The sequence below is a fragment of the Aquarana catesbeiana genome, linkage group LG04, assembly GCF_042186555.1.
Source record: "Aquarana catesbeiana isolate 2022-GZ linkage group LG04, ASM4218655v1, whole genome shotgun sequence".
Lineage (NCBI taxonomy): Eukaryota > Metazoa > Chordata > Amphibia > Anura > Ranidae > Aquarana > Aquarana catesbeiana.
Genome location: NC_133327.1, coordinates 668676396 through 668694891, shown reverse-complemented (window position 1 = coordinate 668694891; position 18496 = coordinate 668676396). Strand labels below are relative to the sequence as shown.

At 42.1% G+C, this 18496-nt stretch overlaps 1 protein-coding gene across 5 annotated transcripts in view; it reads right to left on the bottom strand.

Moving 5' to 3' along the window:
* Positions 1-744: 744 nt before the first annotated feature.
* Positions 745-18496, bottom strand: part of SPTBN1 (spectrin beta, non-erythrocytic 1) — a 298156-nt gene continuing 280404 nt past the window's right edge. For all 5 annotated transcript variants that reach the window (XM_073628569.1, XM_073628572.1, XM_073628573.1 and 2 more), the window contains 4 exons: positions 8992-9230; positions 6257-6430; positions 4986-5028; positions 745-2734 (listed from right to left, as the gene is read on the bottom strand). In XM_073628569.1, coding sequence (XP_073484670.1) covers positions 2519-2734; positions 4986-5028; positions 6257-6430; positions 8992-9230 — 672 coding nt within the window. In that variant the 3' untranslated portion in view covers positions 745-2518. The remainder of the gene's footprint in view (positions 2735-4985; positions 5029-6256; positions 6431-8991; positions 9231-18496) is intronic.

Here is an 18496-nt window from a genome sequence, read left to right as displayed (position 1 = left end):
GCCAAATCATACTGAGGTGTGGAACAGCCAATCCTTGCAGAGCTGCTGAAGAAAGGAGTGGGGGTGGGAATTAAAAAATAATGCATGTCTTAGGCTAGTGCACGAGATATGTAAATCACCTGTCACTCACAGCAAGGGGGAGGATTTGATAAAGTTTTTCTCTGTTTGTCAAGTTTTATCTCACTGAACAATAAAAGAGGATTGCTCAGAGCTGGATTAACTCTTTGTGGCAAGACTGGGCTCAAATGATAGGAAATCTTATACTCTACATCAGGGATATGCAATTAGTGGACCTCCAGCTGTTGCAAAACTACAAGTCCCATCATGCCTCTGCTTTTGGGTGACATGCTTGTGGCTCTCAGAGTCTTGCTATGCCTCATGGGACTTGTAGTTCTGCAACAGCTGGAGGTACACTAATTGCATATCCCTTGCTCTACATTATGACATAAAAAAAAAAAAAAAAAAAAAAAAAAAAATTCGGGTTTACATCCACTTTAACATTGGTCTTGAAAGAACTAGAAAAACAAAAATAAAAAAAGCTGCCCTGGAATCTCACGTTCATAATGGGTTTGATGCATATGGGCTGTCGTCATGTACACTCAAACACACACATTTCCTTCACTTTTCATCAGAGAAAAAAAAAAAAAAAGTGATCGATTTATTCGTACTTCTTGTGCTAAAAATAACAATGAAGACTGGAGCCTAAACAGCAAGCAACGAAAGAAACCGACGTCTTCCAGTGACTGTCATTTTTAAAAGCATTTAATGACATAGCATATATTTAACAGATAAGGTAAGAGTCTAGAACAGGGGCCAAGCCAGCCCTCAGCCCTTCCGGCAGCTGGTGAAGGACGGGCCCCCTCCGATGAGCACAGACAAGGTAGGAAAGGAGGTCAGAGGCCGTCCTTCGCCAACTGACGGAGGTCTTCAGTGCCCACCAGCCCCCCCGCCTCTAGCGGCACAGTTCCATTCAACTGAAAGCCATTTCCAGGACTACAGGCCCAGTCATTGAGAGGAGATTATTCCTAATAAATGTCATTCTGATTGTGCAGTAAAATGTCAAAATTTTCATTACAATAGTTACAGTGACAGAGAAATGCACACTATGTATCAAATAGCAAAATAATGTAGCAAAAAATTATAACACACAGTGCTGTAGCTGACAAGCAAGTAATCAGTTGAGTAACATTACTTTTTTGTTCCAGTAAATGCTTCATTTCACTTGTACATTTAACATTGAGGATTCCTTTAAAGAGTTTATTATACAGCTAGTTCTCATTATAGTTTGTACTAGAATTAAATCAGAAACATACAATATAGTGTATTTCAGCAGAAAAAATATAAACAAAAAAACAAGTTTTTTTTTTTTTTTGTTTTGTTTTTTTTTTTTTTAAATTACAAGAGTATTTAAAACTGCTATTCTTTCCAAAACAAGGTTCTCCAGGAAAGAAACAAACGCTTTCCTAGTGCTCACCGAGGGCCGTTCAACGATTTGTAACCCAAAGCTCATTAACTTCCCCCTCCAGGGCTGTGCAAGTTCTGGGCCTTTTTCTGAAATCAGCCCATGCTGCAATGCACTGGGTGTTGGCATAGTTGCGTTTACGGCAGATGATATTCTAAGCACCAGTCTAGGAGCTCAGACTCCTCCTCGTGGAAGTTAACGAGTTCTGGGCTGCCAATATCTAAACAGCCCCCCACCCCCTCTTCACAAGTGGAAAAAAAACAAACTCCAACATTCGGAAGTCACACACGTGATGTTGTGTTGATGCTCGGGGCATCAATTCTTCTACAGGCAAAAAAAGAATTGTGTCTGCACTCTGGTTATCAAATACTCCTGTGCATCTGACCTGGTAACTGAGGACTCCTAGCGGAAGAGGAACTACAAGAACCAATGTGCCTAGCAGGCACGCTGGGACTTGTGCTTCCTCCATAGCTGAAGGCCATAAGTTACCTAACATTTATGTACACTGCTGTTTTATAATAAAGAGATTCAGTGCTCACTCCTGTGTGCACGGTAGTGATGAAGGTGTCTGAATGTATTCTTTTACCTCGGAAGATCGACTGTTTTTATAATTACTAAAAGCACCGCTGCCTTGCATCGTATCAGTGTTTCTAGAGTGTGGGTTGTTTTCAAGACAGCCTCACAAAATTGAGGAAAAATGTTTAAATATTTAGATTTTAATCTACAATGTCTTAGGAAAAAAAAAAAAAAGGAACACAGAAAGAAAAAAAGGAAAGAAAAAAAAAAAAGAATGGTCCTCCCTCTTGTATAGATGCCCAATGTCCCTCAAGTCAGATGTGTCTTATCAGCATTCTATAAATAAAGTTTTTTTAAATTTTTTTATCTTTTTTTTAATTATTATTATCTTTGAATCACATTGGGGGAACATTAGGCACAGAGTAATGTATTGGTTCTGAGCTTGCATGCTGACATTTCACTGAAAAGAAAAAGAAAAATAGTATAGAAGTGCAGTGGTTTGTATCATTTTTTTGTTTTGTTTTGTTTTTAGGTCGGAGTTCACTTCTTTTTTCCAAACAGGCTGAATCTTTTCTCCTTGTCCTTCTCTTTGTCTTTCTCCCGCTTGCCGGGGCTGGACTCGGTGGTGACGGTGACGCTGGCTGGCAAAGTTTGGGCGCGGCTGGATGCTGGAGTGCTCTGTGTGCTCAGGGACACCTCGGTTTTGTCTGATGAGATTGCGTTTGTGATGACCTGGATCCATGTGTTCATCTCCTCCTACGGAATAGAAGACATGTCACGTGTATTGTCACAACAAGGATCAAAGCCTCATTTTTATGAATCACTGGTATGGCATGTACAAGAGGGTGGCATATCCAACGCCTTTTATTACTCAAGAAGCACCACATATGAGAAGGGGGTGGGGTTCTAAAACCAATGCAGAAAATGGCACCACCACCATTAATTGTAGAGTAAATATGCAGGTAGCTGGGCAGTAGGGATGAGCTCAGGCATGGAAAGATTCCAGTCCAAAACCCACCGGGAAGCTACCATTTTCTGCGGATCTCTACAATTAAGCCCTGACTGGGTGAAATGCATTAAAAGGGGGCATTTCCTGGGGCAGGGACTGTCATTGTCATGTTTGTAGATGTGCTGCAATGAACGTGGAAGTATGTGATTCATCCGGTGTGTGGCGGCTTTTTTCTTTGCTTCCAGAAAAAAAGCATGGAGTGCCGGAGTTCGAGTGGTAGCAGGGAGTAGCTGCTTATGAGTTTCTTCAGTCCCACGTCATCTGCACCAGGAAGCCATCCCCTATGGACTACTTGTAGGCATTCCCAACACACAGCCACATGCATATACACCCATTGTATATGTGATGGAGAATGCCCCGGCTACAGATTACTGGCCCAGTACAGGTGACAGCTTCCTGGTGGGCTCAGATTAGGATCTGAACATGCCTGAGTTCATTACTACTGGGCAGGTACAATAGAACTATAGACACCATAGTAAACTTTTGAGTAAAAGGAAAGATATGGGGCATGACTACGGACTAACGTCTGAAACGCGTAGACTGAATATTTTTTGGATGTCACCCGGATTGTTGACCATCCCTTTCCTTATTCTGGTATGTTGGAGATGTCGGCAACCTCGAGGTATGAGCACCGAGCGGAGCCGTTATGTGGGAAGGTTGTAGCGCCTATACACCCGTTTTCCCTACACTTACCAATGCCAAGAAGGCTGCCCATATTGAGCAGGGCACTTGTTTCCAACCACTGGGCAGAATAAAACCACACACTCTGCTTAAAGTCATTAACGGTAGAGAACACTCCATCTTGGCTTCATTACAGAAATAGCCAGGCAATTTCACTGCTCGCTAAACTGCTGAGAAGCACCAAAAATGGCCACACACAGCAGTGGTCTCTAAATTAAAAAAAAAAAAAAAAAAAGACTCCCCTGGCTCCAAGCCCATCTGATCCCAAAAGGTGCCCAGATTAGTAATACCACCATTATACATTCCGAAGGCATAAATGTGTTGTAGAATCAGCAGTCCTTAGCCCTGATTCGTAAAGCTGCAGGAGCACTTAAGGGACCTTAAAGCGGAGTTCCACCCACAAAAAGGGATTTCCGCTTTTCGGCATCCTCCCCCCCCATCCGGTGTCACATTTGGCACCATTCAGGGGGGAGGGGTGGACCAGATACCTGTATAATACAGGTATTTTGCTCCCACTTCTGGGCATAGATAGCCGAGCCAACCGCGGGTATCTATGCCACTTACGGCGCCTACTCCGCCCCCCGCTGTCTTCTGGGAGACACACAGGTCCCAGAAGACAGTAGGGACCAGTGATCTTTCCAGCTTCGGCTGTCGACATTGCTGGCACCCTTGACAGGTAAGTGTCCTTATTTTAAAAGTCAGCAGCTGCAGTATTTGTAGCTGCTGACTTAAAAAAAAAAAAAAAAAGGCAGAACTCCGCCTTAAAGTGCGGTTAAAGGCATGCTAAAGTGTCTTCCCAGTCAATATTATGTCATTACACAGCTCAGTGTACAGTACAAAAGGCGACTGCGAGCAGGCAGCTAGGTTTCTTTTGTTGCAGAAAAGACATTGAATGCAATACAGAGCCTTGCCTGCACACAGTTTTTGATAACAGGGCTATAGTTCAACCTTAAGCCAACCACACGCCCATCGATTTAATTTCATTCTGAGGCCTGATGGAAGGATGGATGAATCTCCCGTTGTGGCTACTGTACCCTGACAGCTGGTGCTGTCAGCTTTAAAAAAATACCTGGACAGTGTTTGCACCTGACTGGATGTAGGCACTGTTTGGCTGACAATTTTTCCCCAGCTCTTATATTTTTCAATCGACGGATGTCAGGGGAAGCGGATCCGACAAGACAACCCGTTAATTGAATTTCACTTAGTGCATAGCCAACCGATTGCTGGGGGGCAATCACACCGTCTGCTAAACATTTTATAAAACAACCCTAATGGTCGTCCCTTTGAAATGGTCAGTAGTGTAGGAGGGGTACTTACATCATCTTTGGCTTGGAAGAGGTACTCATTACCGTCATTCAGTCTGTAATTATAAAACAGAACAAACATTACAATCAAATAACGGTCAACCTGTTCATTTACAGGGCTATAAATGATCATTAACCTGATTCCACAGCATAATACAAAAAAAAGCTCAGAGATCACAACACAATTTTTTTTAAATCTGATGCCAGCAGTGGTGCCCTGGAACAATGTACTGACTCTTACGCAGTAGCCCTGTGAAGAGGCAATGCCAGCCATTATTCCCAGTGCTCACCATGAAAGCAGCCATAAGTTCTAGCTTGAGACAGATCTATGGTGGAAAGGACCCAATGGTGAATTAGCCTAAACCACATGTGTCAAACACAAGGCCCGTGGGGCTAAATGCGGCCCGCCAGGTCATTTTATGTGGCCCTCGCACCAAGTGCTTTCAGTCAGAACATGGCGGAAGGGAGTTCTACCACCTCCAGCTCTCGCCCTCCACTCTTCAATCACCACCGTCTCTTGTAAACACAGAGGCCTTCTGTGTATGCATAGACAGCTTTCCTCTCTGAAGCTCTCACCGATCCCTGCCTGCCCTGCACTCATGGCAGGGACAAAAGGAGGTGCTCAGGTGACCAAATGCTGACCAATGATCTCCCTGCAAGTGAGAGATGCGGAGCAGAGGTGGGGGAACTCTGCACATAGCCCGCACCCCCCCGAACGCTGCACATAGCAACACCCGAACTCTGTAGAAAGCACACCCCTGATCTTTTTACTCTGTATGTAGCACACCCTTGAACTCGTCAATCTGCGCATAGGGCACCCCTGAACTCAACATAATATAACGCACTCCTGGTATTACCCCTTTAAGATCCTCCCACTGTTATTGCAATTTGGCCACACCCACCGTGTCATGCGGTTGGGTGAAGGGGGGGGGGGGTTGAGTTCCTGCACCTATTCTCTGAGAGAAAAAAAAAAAGACCTGGATAAATTTATATAATCTTACACATACAACCGACCCTTTTAGGGCAACGATAATGCGGCTCGCAGTGAAATAGATTTTGACACCCCTGCCCTAAACCTTTAGTTTACCAGCTAGCCTGGAATGTAAGACCAGCAGACAGTAGTGTCATCTGATATGAATAAATGTAAAGCAAGCAATTTTAATTATTCAAATTGTAACATATGTATCAACTATGCATATTCATTTACTGAAAGCTGTTCAGATTCCTAACAGACAAAAATATGAGGAATGAACACAGAGAGGAGGTGGAGTGCAGGCCACTTACTTCAGCTTGAATACATGCTTTTTCTTCTTGTAGTCAGTGGCTACTTCACAGAGGGCTTCCTTCAGGTTCACCGGGACCTCGTTGTGATAGGGAATACCGGAAGCTGCAGTTTTGGCGTCTTTGTAAAATCCAATTTCTTGATTGTTTATCACACAGTATACATTATGCCAAGACCTACAGGAAACAAATCAGCAAATCAAATAACACAACCCAACCTCCAAGGGAACCTGGAGAATGTTAAAAAAACAAAAATAAACAATTATATATATATATATATATATATATATATATATATATATATATATATATATATATATATATATATATATATATCTCTATCTATATATATATATATATATATCTCTATCTATATATATACCGTATATATCTCATGTATGGTTTTATATTTAGGATGGCTATGACAAAACAGATTCAAAGGTGCCACAATGGAATACAAAATTTTTTATAAAAGGAACGAAAAAATTATATTTTTAATATAAAGCCCAACTATTGTTTTTAATATCACCCCGGAGGGGATCTTTTTTTTTTTTTTTTTTAAAGATCTGACTGCAATCCAAAGATATCCCAGGCAGTATTTCTTCTTAGTCACAAGATGTCCTCAGGCTTTTGGGTTTATTGATGGCTGGCATTACTAAACGTGGAAGAGTAAGGAATTTAGGCCTCATACACACCATTAGATTTTTGTCTTCAGAATTACCAAAACCATGTAGTGCAAGGGCCTGTCTGCATACAAATTGAAACTCTTGAGGTTTGACCTCATATTATATGGTTTTGGTAAATCTGAAGACAAAAATCTGCAGAAAATCTAATATGGGTGTGTATGGGGCTTTAGAGTGCAGGACATCATGGTCTTTCCACCAAATGTCATCATTTTAGAGAAGCCCTCTGTCATCCAGAATCACCCACTGCCCGGAGAAGACTGGAAAAGGATCTAGCAAGTCACCAGTAAGAATAAATAAAAGAAAAGGCAAGTTAAAAAAAAATATAGCTAGAAGGGACCTCAAGAGGCAAAAACAGACGCCTGGATTTTTGGCTTTAAGGATAAGTGATGTCATAACAATCTTCTGTAATATGTTGTATTTTAAGATATAAATCTTCATTTCTAAAGTGGAATTCCAGGAAAAACCTACACTTTAAAATGCCCCCCCAAAAACACTTATTATGACTAACTTGTGTAAGATCAATCAGTATGCTTACCTATTTTCAGGCCGCTTCAGTCTGTTTACGTGATCCAGCTCTTCTGTATCGACCAGCAGGGGCAGGAGAGAGGAGGAACCACAACGGATGGGCCATTGAAGCCTATGGGTGAGGCCCCCACTCCCAGGCATTACCAGCTGTTGTTGGAGTTAAGGATGAGCTCAGGCGTGTTCGCAAGCCGCACGTGCAGAGCCCGCCAGGAAGTCGGCACTGCGGAGAGCTAATCGCAAGCAGTGAGACATTTCCCAATCCACGGCTGCAGAGATCGGGAAATGTCTCACCGATTGCGAGTAGTGCTCCGTAGTGCCGGCTTCCTGGCGGGCTCTGCACGTGCGGCTTGCGAACACACCTCTTCTCCCTGCAGCTGTCGTCAGCTGACACATGGGAGCTGGATCATGTGACAGGAGCAGCCTGAATATAGATAAGTATACAGATCTTTCTTACACAGGTTAGTCAGAATAAGTGGTAGGAGGGAGCATTTTTAAGAGTAGGTTTTGCCCGAAATTCTACTTTAACAGCAACCAATCAGGATTCATTTAGACTAGTACAAGTTCAATTCTGACTGGTTACTAATTGGCTTGGTAATTGACAATTTGGAACAAGAACTCTTTACCAAATAAGTGTGTTCAAACTTGTTTTATAATATATATGTCTTAAAGTGCCACCCTAGGGGGTATTTTCCTCTTTCTTGGTACATTTGGGATGTGGCACACCCTCTACAGTTTTCTTTATTAGAAACCCTTTTCATCTATAATATTATGTATGTGTAACTAAGGCTGGCCATACACTGTTCGAATCTGGACCGGTTCAGCAGAAACCGGCCGAGGTTCGAACCGTTAATGGGCAGGCGGAATGTGCCAAGTTGATCGATCAACTTGGGTACAACCAACCTGCCAGATTTGCTTCTGATTATCTCAAGCAGCTGCTACTGTCTTCTCCCAGTGGGGGCGGCTTCCCCCACCTGCAATCATGGGTTGCAGGAAAGAAATTCCCCCATCAACACAGACAGTGCTGACAGGGTAATCAGCAATTGTCTTCTCCCCCGCCCGCCCCCACAATTGCCGATTCCGCTGTCAGCACTGTCTATGTTGATGGGGGAATCATGCAAATTTCTTTCCTGCAACACGTGGTTGCAGGAAAGAAATTTGCACCGTGTATAGCCAGCTTTAGGTCCCTTTCACACTTGTGCGACTTTTCCTGCGGCTTTGGACATCAGAGTCGCATGACAAGTCGTACCCCATGATTCCCAATGATAACCATTCATATCTGTGCAACTTCAAAGTAGATGCGAGTTGAGGTCCATAGACCTCAAGTATACACAGACATTCCCTGAAATCGCAGCATAATTGTGTGACTTTCAAGTCGAGGCAGTGTGAAAGGGGCCTTAGTAATTTAGTCTTGAGTGATCACATGCCCCCATACACATTTACAACTTTGTTTTTATCCAAGTTGCAATCAAAAACAAATGCATTAATGAACTTTGCCGTTTGCCTAAGAGACCAGCTAGTAGTATGTACCTGTTTGAGGCTTTCTTGTTGTGTGTTTCCCATTCATGTTTACGATGTAGGACGCCTTCAAACTGAGAAGAAGGAATTTCCTGTGTCTTGGCGGGTAACGTGGCGGCAGTCTGCGGCTGCATTCCTGATTTTGACTTGCGGTCAGCAGTTGGTGATGGAATAGGGCTGGATTCTTTCGAACTTGTTCTCTGTTCTGTGGATCCATTGACCATTTCATTGGTTTCAGCGTTTTCACCCATCTAGGACCATCAAAAAGACAAAATCATTCACCTATGATATAAAATTGCCTTTAGACCATCAGCAAGAGTCAAGATGGCTGGGCAAAAGCCATGTAATGTAGCTGCCAACAGCTCACCTGAGAAAGGAGTGAAGTACAGCAAATCTGTTTTTCCACCAGACACCAGTATACAAGTAAGGAAATTAAATTAAATTTATCAATATGATTAGTGTAGACAGGAAAAACCAGAGTCAAAAGTGAGGTTAGATTAGAGCTGTACCTCAATCCTTTCTTTGGTTATATTTATTAAACAGTATGCTATCATGAATGCTCAGACAGGAACGCATATGGCAGCCTGAGCTTTTGAAATAATAGCGCTAAGAACAGGGTGAAGTAACCCTTGGCAAGCAATCAATTTTTTACTAACGCCACCGATTAATTGCTGAAAGTATTCCGATTGCTTGCTAGGGGTTTCTGCATACCATTGTCCTTCTTACTGTCAATATATAAACCCAACTGCCTGCTAAACATTACAGTATGACAGATCTTCACAAGCATTTTCAGAAACGGATTTGTCACTGGCAAGTTTCTGAAAATGCTCTTTTTTTTTTTACCAAAAGGTAAAAAAAAAAAAATCAAAAATCAAAATACATGCAAAGATTAAAACGGAATTAACACCATGCATTTCCACAACCACCATTCCGGTTAGGTTGGATTCTTAGGAGAGCAGACGGGAAATTAAGTATTGTAAGTTACAATTTTGTCGATACCATGAGTTACTTTGTTGGTCATTACAGAATTGAACTGGATTGATGTTAAGAAGGGACAAAAGAAAATCAGTACAATCACTCAAAACCACACAGCTATTTACCCCCAAAACAAAGACAGAACCAAGGCCTTGCCCATCTCGTGCTTTGCTGGTCATGTTGCTTGCTGCCCGCTGTGACCGAGACAGTCTAGAGAGCCACGTTATCCAGCAGTTGATTGGACAAGCTGGAGACGTCCTCTTCAGGAGCCATTCTTATGTTATGGATTCCTATTAATTTTTCTTTACAGATAAAACACTCTGATACTCTATTTTGTATTTATTTCGCCTTTTAGTATCACTGTTGCAGCCTGGAGTGTGCCATTAGCAAGTTATGGAAGCTGTGTGCTACTCACTGTGTTTAGTACATTACAAGCACAGTCAGTTCTAGTTTTTGCTGACAAGAAGCATGAAGCCATGGCTTAACTAAACTTTAACCTCTGTTGTGTAATAACGCAAGAGTGACTCCCTACCATCATGCACTGAATCAAAAATGGAAATCCTGTTGGCTCTTTATTAGCAAGCTAAGGTCTAATTTAGACAAGCAATATGATAGATCAAGATTTGCTTGCAATAATCTGGTAATGTGGGGACACCATTGTAGGTTTCAGTAGTGATTGTTATTGGAAGTTTTCTACTTTGTATGAAAGATGGAAAAATTTGACAATCTCAACCAGCTATGCGCCAAAGCAAATTGTCAGCCCATTTGGGCTACAAAGTTGCCATGGAGCTGGCCAAGAAGATAAACAGCCCATGTATAACTAAGCAACTGCAATACACCTAAACTCCGCACAATTTTCACCTAACTCTGCTCTTTTGGCACTCTTCTACAGAAAGCGAGAATCCTTAACTGAAGTATGTTTACGACAGCCTCTCTCAACCAGGGTTCCGTAGAACCCTAGGGTTCCTCCAGACGTTTCTGGGGGTTCCTTGAACAAAGAGCAATTTCTGACTTTCAGAGAAATAATCATAAACCACCAATAATATTTTTAGCAATCTGTAAGGGAAGCATTCTTCCCAAAGACCACCAATTTAGGAAGCATTTTTTCCACAAATACCACCAATTTGAGGAACATTCTTCCCAAAGACCACCAGGCTGTGAGCTGTAGAGATGGAAATTGACAAGAGATCCATGAAACATGAAAGTTATTTCAAGAATTCCTCCATGTTAAAAAGACCCATTGATTACCAAGTAAAAGCCAAGTCATGTTTGGCAACAGTGAGTTAACTGGGTCATGGCATACCATGGATCTGAATTTACCTGCAGGTAGGACTTCAAGAGAAATCCGAATTTAAGTTTCTTGGAAGAATGAGGGACAAATGTGGGAAGGAGAACCTCACTGTGTTACTACATGAAAAGGTCTACAACAGGGGTAAAGTTTTAGTTTACACTGGAATACTCAAAATGCTGCTTAAGTGTTTAATAGCAGGCAGCAAGATGAAAATTAACGTCTTTATTGAAAGCTTGTTGGAAAGTCTTGGACATGGCTCATACTATTCAAGACTCAATATGGGAAAGGCTGGTTGACTGCCTTTACACATCCCTCACCTGATCGGCTAACATGGCGTCACAGCACAAAACAGGCAACATTTCTAGGGTTTTTTTTTTTTTTTTTTTACAGCTTTGCACATAATGTTAGGATCTGGAACAGTCATGGAGAAGAGAGACCACAACTCAGGTACTGGCCAAACTTTGGTGTCAAATGTATATTGTGTGTCCTTCAAGATGGAAAAAAAAACCTCTACATTTTCTACCATTATCAATCTGAGGGAAAAATCAATGGGGCACCACTTACTGGTGACAGAGGGACTGCCAACGCTGAATGATGCAAACCAAATTTAACTGTTGGGCGTTTCCCTCAATGCATGACTGATATCCAGAACCAAAAACAAATTAGATATTGGAGTTAATAGTTTAACTAGTGAAGCAGGAAAAACAACCGTTCTGTACTACATTTATCAATGTGCCTCAAGGAGCTTTTAGTGTCTGGCTGCTTTAAGTGACACAGACGGCTTTTGTTTCGTTGATAAATGAAGGGCCAGTGGCCAAACTGGTGTGTGTCTAAATATTAAAGCAGACCTTCCATGGCTATAAATTAAAGCAGATCTTCCATGGCAAATGGTCTGCTTTTTTCTTTTGTCAGTCCCTGCCCCATTTGTAAAACAGCTATTCACCCCCCCCTCCAAAAAAATATATTATTTTCCTCGACCCTGGCCTCCAACACTTTGAGAAGGCACAGGCAATGTCATGATATCTTCCAGCCAAAGTGTATTCTCATGGGATTTCGAGCTTCTAGCTGTGCCAGAACCCATGCCTTCTGGAACAATTTGAGGCCGGGGCAAGTATTTAAAGCCATTTGTGTTGAAGTGGGCAGGGGGCTGGCAAAAAAGCAGACATTCCACATGGCCGTGGAAGGTCTTCTTTTTTATTAGAAATGAGTGACATTACAAACTTGTTTGAGATGACTATCTTTGATATCACTATATTGGCCTTTACTACACTGATTCTAACTACTGACTAATTGTACATATTTTGTAATAGATTTGTGAAGAAGTTTTCTAATTTATGGTCTATCTGGGACAGATGCAATATTTTCTAAATGAAAAAAAAATGTGTTTTATTGCATTTAGTTTTGCATCCTAATACACACACATGTCCATTATGAACAGAAGACAAACCAAAAGGAGTCTCTAAAGCTAAATGGATGACTTGTAAATTCCTGATTCCTCCCATCATATAAATTAATTAACTATATGGGCACACTGTGAGGAACAGAGATCTAGCAATCATTGAAGTAATAAAGCTAAAGAATAAAATAAAAAAAAAAATGCACGAGTACCAATAAGTTGGAGGTGATGTTAGGGCTCAACTATGTGCTACATTTTTTAAGGAGACCTGTATTTAGGCTGCAATAGTATCTATTTTGCTGGAGCAAGCATGCAGCAAATCTCAGTGAAATTACAACTTCTTAACTGCAAACTAGTTCCTGACTCAGCGTATGATAGCTAGGCAATCAGCATTTTAAGAAGAGGTCAGCAGTAGCGCGCCTGTGTGCGGTGTTACCTCATCCCGGTCAATCAAGATGTCCAAACACTATGAACCTGGAAGAAGCATGGGTGAAAATGGAAGCACAGGCAATGGTGGGGAACATGGACATAACACTGGTGAAGATCGCTTTCCTTTGTAAGTGGACCATAATGTGTAACTATTCTGTGCATATTTGCACATTATGAAAAAAAAAAGCTCCCGGGGGCCTAACATTTTGGATTTTATCTGGAACCTTACTACTGCTTTAACAATCTCTTGTTTCCCTTTACTCTGAGAAAAGTCTGAGGCAGCTAAATACACATTCTTATACTCCAAAGAGTATCTCTGACTTGTGTTCCAATATCCTGATTTGCTGAACAAATTACAAAAGTGGCTCATCAAGTACTATGGCAGTAGACGCTCCCGTGCGCCCAGCACCAATCACAAATAATCTTTCCTTATAAAGTACAATTCCGAGAGATAATATTCGATATCCTGGTTACACTCAGTGACAACACACAACTGATCTTCCACTTGAGATGTGGAAATAAGCTGATTTGAGTAAGATTTAGCAGAAATTCTATTTTCAGGAGTCTTCCAGGAAAAGCACATGAGAGAGATAGGTTCCTCCAGCAACAGAAAAAGCATCACCAAAACACACTTTTAAGGAAGTCCCTCTGCCAAACTGGTCAGCTATAAAAGAGAACCGAAGGACCTAATTTGAAGCAAAGCAGCTACAGCAAAAAGAAAAAAGAAAACACAAGGGTGGGAATCCTGCTGTCATGGAAGACTCCTGGAAATAAAGAGTGACCAGCAAGTCTAACTCTGGATTTCCCAAATGGTCTTCAAGGTCAGCACATCAGAGGATAACAGAGAACTTACTAGATTAGGGAAGGGGAAAAAAAAAAGCTGGAAAGCTCTCTTCCCAAAGGGCAGACCATGAATATTACAGATGGCCCCAGGTATAAGATCCACTCAAGAGAGGGATATAAAAACTAAATGCAGGAGACCTACACATATTGGCTCCAGGCTAACCTAGTACTAAGTTACACAGGACTTGAGGCCTTGACCAGCTAAGGATACACACAAGCCCCTATATAGGGGTTGATTCACTAAAACTGGTGTGTGCAAAATCAAGTGCAGCTCTGTATAGAAACCATTTTGCTTCCAGTTTTTTTTTTTTTTTTAAAAACAAAAGCTTCATTGAACAAGCTGATGTTAGAAGCCGATTGGTTACCATGCACAGCTTCACCAGATTTTGCACTCCCCAGTTATAGTAAATCAACCCCTTAGTCTGTAAAATAATGTAAAAGATAGTTAAGAAATCTACTGGGCCCACTATTTGGCTCAGGTAGAACATACAGCCATGGACTGGAGCCCCCCTGAAGGCCACAGGCACAGGTAAGTAGAACCTAAATACACCAATGGGAAGAATAAATCACAGGGTCCTGGCAAGAGAGTAACCATGTGTGTCACATGCGGAACATCAAATGTATATGAAAAGCACAACAATTACCGCTGCAGATCCTGTAAAGCAGACCTCTGCTGCTGTACAGGTATATAGCAAGGATACCTGCATATAGTCTCACATAGCCACTCTTGCAAAAATAAGTGTCCTTACATTGTCCATTCCCTAGTGAAAGAAGACCCTAAATCCTGCTAAGAAGGCCCTCACCATGGTCACCACAATCAGCTTTAAACGTGCCCCAGCGGGAGTACTACCAGGCAGATACACCCAGGCAGCAGGTAATTGAACAGTTAACCTTTATAGAGGAAGTAATCTTCCTCTGCAAATAAGGCTTACCTATAGGTATTGAAAATGTCTCCTAAACCTGTACAGTTTAGGACTTTAGGAGACATTTCCAGTGCATGCAGTCAGTGACATCACTGGAGCATGCGCTCTGAAGGAATGGCCCATGTTCCAGTACCTTCCAAGGCCATGCCGTGAACGTAACTTAAAAAAAAAAAAAAGAAGTGGCAAACCCTTCTAGCAACTCATCCATATTGTAGAGTCAAGGTTAAAATTAGCCTCATAACTATAAAACAAAGAGGTTTGGTTTTCTCTCAGCCAGAAGACAAACGCTGGACCTATTATTCTCAGACCCCTTTTGAGGTCTAAAGCCCGTTCCCCACTGGCTAATATTTTCACGACAGCCAATTATGGTCATTCAGATCAGCCAATGGTCTGATCTAAACCTCTATTGCACTAGGTACAGACAGATGTGGACATGCCCTACCTGGGTGTCCAACACAACCGCTGACACAGCAGCACAATGGCTTACCCAGGGGCCCCGAGTGCAGATTTTGGGCCTATACCCAACTCCCAGTCTGTGAGCTAACTGGGTATAAAAAGAAATGCCACAAAAAACCTAACCTGCAAAAAGACTCCCTTACCCAGTACTAACCTTCCACACGCACTGAAAAAGGAGTGGGTCCCAGGCCTCTTTTTGTCCATAAGGAGGAAGGAACTAGGAGGGAGGTGAGGGAGGGGGTATGGGGCAAGATGAATGAGTTTCACAATCAGGAGAGTGAGTTAGGACTTAAAGAAGGGGATGAAGGACTACAGAAGAATCCTGAACTGAGGCTCATACCACCAGGTTACAAGCGATGTATCTCCTCCAGGCGGAGGAAACACAATAAGGCCCTGATCACATGGGCGATGATGCCCATATAGCATGAGCAGGCTCACTGAAGTTTATTAGGACACAGCACCTGCATGGACACAGCTGGTGGCCCTGATGGCAGACGTGCAGGTGAGCGGCCCCGAACGCACAATGTCTGCTTTTAGGGCTGCTTACTATCATGCCTGTCACTTTGAGACGCAGCACCCAGACATTGCAATGCCAGAAAACATGGCCCGTTCCTGCTATACATCACCCCACTTGAGAATGACACTTTACCGACCAGTTCGGCAGAAGGACTTCCCATTTACAGTGTTATTTTGGTGATGCGTTTCCTGTTCATGTTGGAGGAAGAGCCCATCTCTCATGTGCTGTTCTAGAAGATGATGTGGGGAAAAAGGCATTGGATGTCATTAAATGTGTGGATGTTGTGTCACTGAATCTTGTGTGGAATTACACAAAACTATCTATAGCCAAAACTTTTTTCTTTCTAGTTTGGGATGGAGTGGAGATTAGAACTGCTGACAGCTATTAAGGGGCTTTCTCCCACTTCCTGTCCTGCTGACACTTTTTTAACCAGACAGGAAGTAAGAGAAAATCTGCAGCAGGGAAACTCACAACAATATGAATTTGACGGAGGATCTAACATTCCCCCTACTTAACTTAAAAACGGGGGGGGGGGGGGAGTTCCCCTTACTTATGGGTTAAAAAGAAGGAAAAAAAATCAAAACACGTCACCAAAACAGAAATAGTAGACCTATCTCTATACAGTGGAACCTTGGTTAACGAGTAACACGGTTAACAAGCGTTTTGAAAAGCAAGCAACTTTATAAAAAAAAAATCTGACTCGGTTTGTGAGTGTTGTCTCGCAAAATGAGCAGCTAATGGGGTGTGCAGTACCGCATTTGGCCAGAGGTGCGGGGGCGCCGGTGACACTTGGAAAGGTTTGGAGCCGTTCGGAAATACTCTGAATCACTCAGAAATACTCAGTTCCCGAGTGTTTCCGAGCCTTTCTGAGGGTTTCCGAGTTCAGCCGAGCTGTCCCCAAGTATTTCCGAAGCTTTCAGACGCCCCCCCCCCCCCCCCCTCTATTGCATGCAATAGAAGTCAATGCGGAACTAATCATCTTCGTTTCAGATGACTTATATGTTCCATTGACTTCTATGGGGAAATTCGCTTTGATATGCGAGTGGTTTGAATTACAAGCATTCTCCTGGAACGGATGATGCTCTTAATCCAAGGTTCCACCGTAGCTGGAATCAGAGGAACAAGCTGCAATTCTGTGGATGGCCCTGCAGGCTCGCCAAAAGTCGATTACTCAATTGAATTTTGACAAAGCAGCCAGACTGAAAAAAATTGATGACCGAACGGCCAATCAGATTCAGGTGCTGTTCAGGTATTCTGACAGCTGGCGCTAGCAGTGGATGAAATATAATAACCCGACAGGGGAGATTTGTCTGCCTATACCTTTTGTGCTGATGGAGGAATCTGTTAGATTTCTTGGGCTGAACCAAAGAAATCTATTATTCCATGGTTAGCTTGAGATCTCTTTCACACAGGTAAACTGCTTACCGACCCCTGAAAAGCGATCCACGGTGGACTGATTTTCAGGGGGTGGTAGACCTGCTCCCGAATGCCTGTTTTTCTACTTTGCTGAATTGTGGGACCATCCCACAACCGTAAGCCGTGAGTGCTCCCATTAGGGCAATATTAGTAGAACTGGACAGGGGTTCCTATCCTTCCCCACTCCATCCAAAAACTTAATAAAAAAATAGCTATAAACTTTAAACAGCTGTAGTTTTTTCTACTATCATTATGTATATTGGACTTTGCTGGGTCATAGCATTTCCCAGTGTAGGTTTAAGAACGAATGGGAGACCAATTATCTGTTGTGAGCAACACAGACAGTTCATTAAGATGGATAAACCCCCTCCCCCCCTTTTTTTTTTTTTTTTTAGAAATGGTCTTTTCAAGCAACGTTAACAAAAACAGCACAAATGAAAAAAGGTAAGCTCACATGATAACAATTAATACACAAACGCACTAAACATTTAAAAATGAACAAGCAAATAAACTTTAATCGGACATGCTTGAAGCATGCAAACAAAAATAAAGCACAAACAGCGAAACAAACTTTTAAGGGTGTAAAACACACAATGATGATTTCATTCATAGATGGAGGTTAGTTGCATCTGATCACATGAGCTGTCATGGTGCTATGTATTATCAGAGGTGACATGCAGTATGATGGCTGCTGGCAAGGCTTCAACATGTGCCATATAGGTGCATAGCTCTACTACAACCAATGGAGTCTCTGCACCCATTACTTATAGAGATTTTTGTACTTTTATATATATTCATATATATATTTTTTTTCCTGGCAAAACACATGTTGAAATGTAAAAATCAAACAAATAAAGAATATTTAAATAAACATCTATTTCAGAAAATAAAAATCTATTTATATTAAGGCATTATTGACATAATGGAGGACATTTACTAAAACTGGAGAGTGCAAAATTTGGTGCAGCTCTGCATAGAAACCAATCAGCTTCCAGGTTTTATTGTCAAAGCTTAAATAAAAAAAGTCGAAGTTAGAAGCGGATTGATTGGCTGCCACGTACACAGCTGCTCCAGATTCTGAGTGCTCCAGTTTTAGTAAATCTCCACCTAAAATCTACACATCAGGCAGCCGTTTTGTGGGCTGAGGAAAGAACGGCCTGTTCACTACACCGGCTATACACCAGCAGAATTTGGAAATTTTTGGGTGGAGTGGGGAGCGGGTATCTGGTTTTGACAGGTACCCGCTCCCACTTCTGGATAGGATTGCTGCT